This window comes from Melanostigma gelatinosum (assembly GCF_949748355.1).
Source record: "Melanostigma gelatinosum genome assembly, chromosome: 15".
Taxonomy (NCBI): Eukaryota; Metazoa; Chordata; class Actinopteri; order Perciformes; family Zoarcidae; genus Melanostigma; species Melanostigma gelatinosum.
In genome coordinates, this window is record NC_136648.1 from 25,013,787 (window position 1) to 25,016,447 (window position 2,661).

Genomic DNA, 2,661 nt, shown 5'->3' on the forward strand with positions numbered 1-2,661 from the left:
AAACAACTGCAGTCTCATTCATGTGTTGGTCTATAAATGACGCACTACGGGCTTCATATCTGGTTACAGAATAGCGAGAAAGGGGCTACCGCACACAATCGCCGAAGACGTGAGCTTGCCAGCTGCCAGAGAGATGGTGGAATGTATGATTGGGGAGAAAGAAGCAAAAAAGTTGGACATGATCCCGGTGTCCAACAACACTGTGTCGCGCCGCATCGATGCTTTGTCCGAAGACATCCTGGCTACATTAGTCGCTCATTAATTGTAAATTAAATGTGATAATCTGCCTCTGAGCCTGTGCGTGTGTCCTCACATCCGTATTGCTCTTTAAAAGTGACGCCTTGTGTCACTGAAAGTTATTGAAACTTTGTTGCAGTGTTTCAGGGCGTTTTCACACCTTCAGTTCGTTTGCTTTGTTGCAGTTGCTCCTTTGTTCGGTTTGTGTTCACACTGCAACATTTAACAGCGGATTAAATCTTGTAAACAAATGCCACGCGCGAGCAAACTGTTCTCTATGAAGGCTTAAAAGGCTCTGTTGCCCGGTCGGGATGTAGAAGGGGGTGCGCGGCCTAAAAAGTTTGGGAACCGCTGCTCTAAACCCTACCGGAAGTCGGCCATTTTGATTTTTGTGTCATTTTTCGATAGATTTTGGCCTATTTCTAGTCACCATAATTTAACGAACACCTCCTAGGGAATTGGTCAGATCCACTTCAAATATGGTCAGTACAATCTCAAGACAGCTGCGATTAAAGTTATCAAAAGCTTTACGTTTGACGGAAAAGCACAACTCAGAGACAAAATACAAGTTTAGTTCTTTTACTTGAGTAAAAGAGGCAGGGAGGGTCAAAACCGGGCGGACAGTTAAACAGCCGAACAAATCCAACAAGGGGCAGGCAAAAATTCAAGGTCGAAAACAGGCAGACAGGGTCGGAACAGGCAGATCAGGAACAATATAAAGATACAATGGAGAACTTGGCAATAACACACAAGACAATCTGGCAGGGAACAAGTGCAAGTGAGGGGACCTAAATAGTGAGGGCTAATGAGGGAATGGGCTGCAGGTGAGATGGGTGAGGAGGACCAGGTGAGGGGAATGAGAGATGATCAGGTGTGAATGGCAGGATCTGAAATGACAGGAGAGTTAATAAAACAGGCAGACAGGATGAAAACAAACTAATAAGAAGGGGAATTCGTGACACAACCAATCTACTTCCTGTTTACATCGGCACCCACACGCATGCGAAGTGTACGTGAATAGTCATGGCCTAAGGCTCATGTGACTAATGACACTCATGACTTATGCTGCGTTCACACCGGTCGCGTTGATTTTTTGACGCACTGCAAAAAAGCGTCCAACGCACTGCACAATCGCGTCCAACGCGCCGCCGGTCGTGTTCACACCAGACGCCGCAAAATCTCGTAGCGCCGGAGAGGGGGCGTGGTTTATCGTCCTGGAAGCCTCGATCTGGCCGCCATTGTTTTCCGCCGTCAACCGGAGGAATAAGGACAATTTCTACTCTGTACGTGTTGTGGAAGTCCCTCAAACGTCGGAATGCCAAACGCCGTCGTCTCTGGGTCCATAACAGCATCCGTAGGCGCACACAGCTCGGTGAATTTCACAGACTTCTCCAGGAACTACGTCTGGATGACTGCCGCTTCCAGCGCTACATGAGGCTAACCATTAGCCAGTTTGATGACCTGTTGGCTCGGGTCGGTCCCAGGATTTGTCGACTGGACACCTACTACAGGCGTTCCATCTCAGCTGCGGAGCGCCTGTCCGTCTGTCTCCGGTGAGTGGCAGTTCCATAAAATGAATTAATGAAAGAATGAAATAAGTTCAGGCTTTGTCGGTCCACAACAGGGCAAGGAAGCCACTTTAACATAGTTTTTCTGAATGGAGTTTGGATCCATGATGGATCCGAAGTCCGACAATACTCAAAATAACGTAATCTTACGAAAATCACCAGCATTTAAGATGTTTATTATTCATGACAGCAGCTGTGCAGTCATATCAATAAAAACGACTTCTATTAGCAGCTACAGTATGTTCAATAACTCTGTTAAATTGAATGTTCTTCTGTGCTGCAGATATCTTGCTACTGGTGACTCCTTTAGGACCATCGCAAACAGCTTCCGTGTCGGGGTCTCCACTGTCTCCGGTATTGTCCCAGATGTTGCCACAGCTATTTGGGACTGCCTTGTGGAGGAGTTCATGGCTGTGCCCACCACAGAGGAGTGGAGATCAATTGCTGTGCAGTTTGAGGAGCGGTGGAATTTTCCTCTCTGCTGTGGAGCACTGGATGGAAAGCATGTTGTCCTCAAAGCCCCTGCTAATTCCAGATCTTCCCATGGCAAGACACCGTGTAATGCCCAAGCACATCCAAAACGGCTCTTTTAAGAGCCACCCACACATTACTACTGAGCAAACCTCCTGCAATGTTACTTAATATATGTTGTAGCAGTGTGTCCTTCACTATATATATATATATATATATATATATATATATAGTTGTATCCTTAAGTTTTCTTGTAAAACTACAATAAAGAACATGGACAAAGTAACATGAAATGAAGTGCATTTATTTATTGAAAATGTATAGAAAAACATATACAAAAAACAAACTAATTGTTACAAAATACAAACTAATTGTTTTTTTTTTA

The 2,661-nt window shown here is 45.1% G+C and overlaps 1 protein-coding gene across 1 annotated transcript; it reads left to right on the forward strand.

The window, feature by feature from the left end:
• The first annotated feature begins 1,659 nt into the window (after positions 1-1,659).
• On the forward strand, positions 1,660-2,427 carry LOC306789426 (uncharacterized protein). The gene is made up of 2 exons (XM_079285371.1): positions 1,660-1,790; positions 2,089-2,427. The coding sequence occupies exons 1-2, from the start codon at positions 1,669-1,671 to the stop codon at positions 2,396-2,398; spliced, it is 432 nt and encodes a 143-aa protein (XP_079141497.1). The 5' UTR covers positions 1,660-1,668; the 3' UTR covers positions 2,399-2,427.
• The last annotated feature ends 234 nt before the right edge of the window (positions 2,428-2,661 follow it).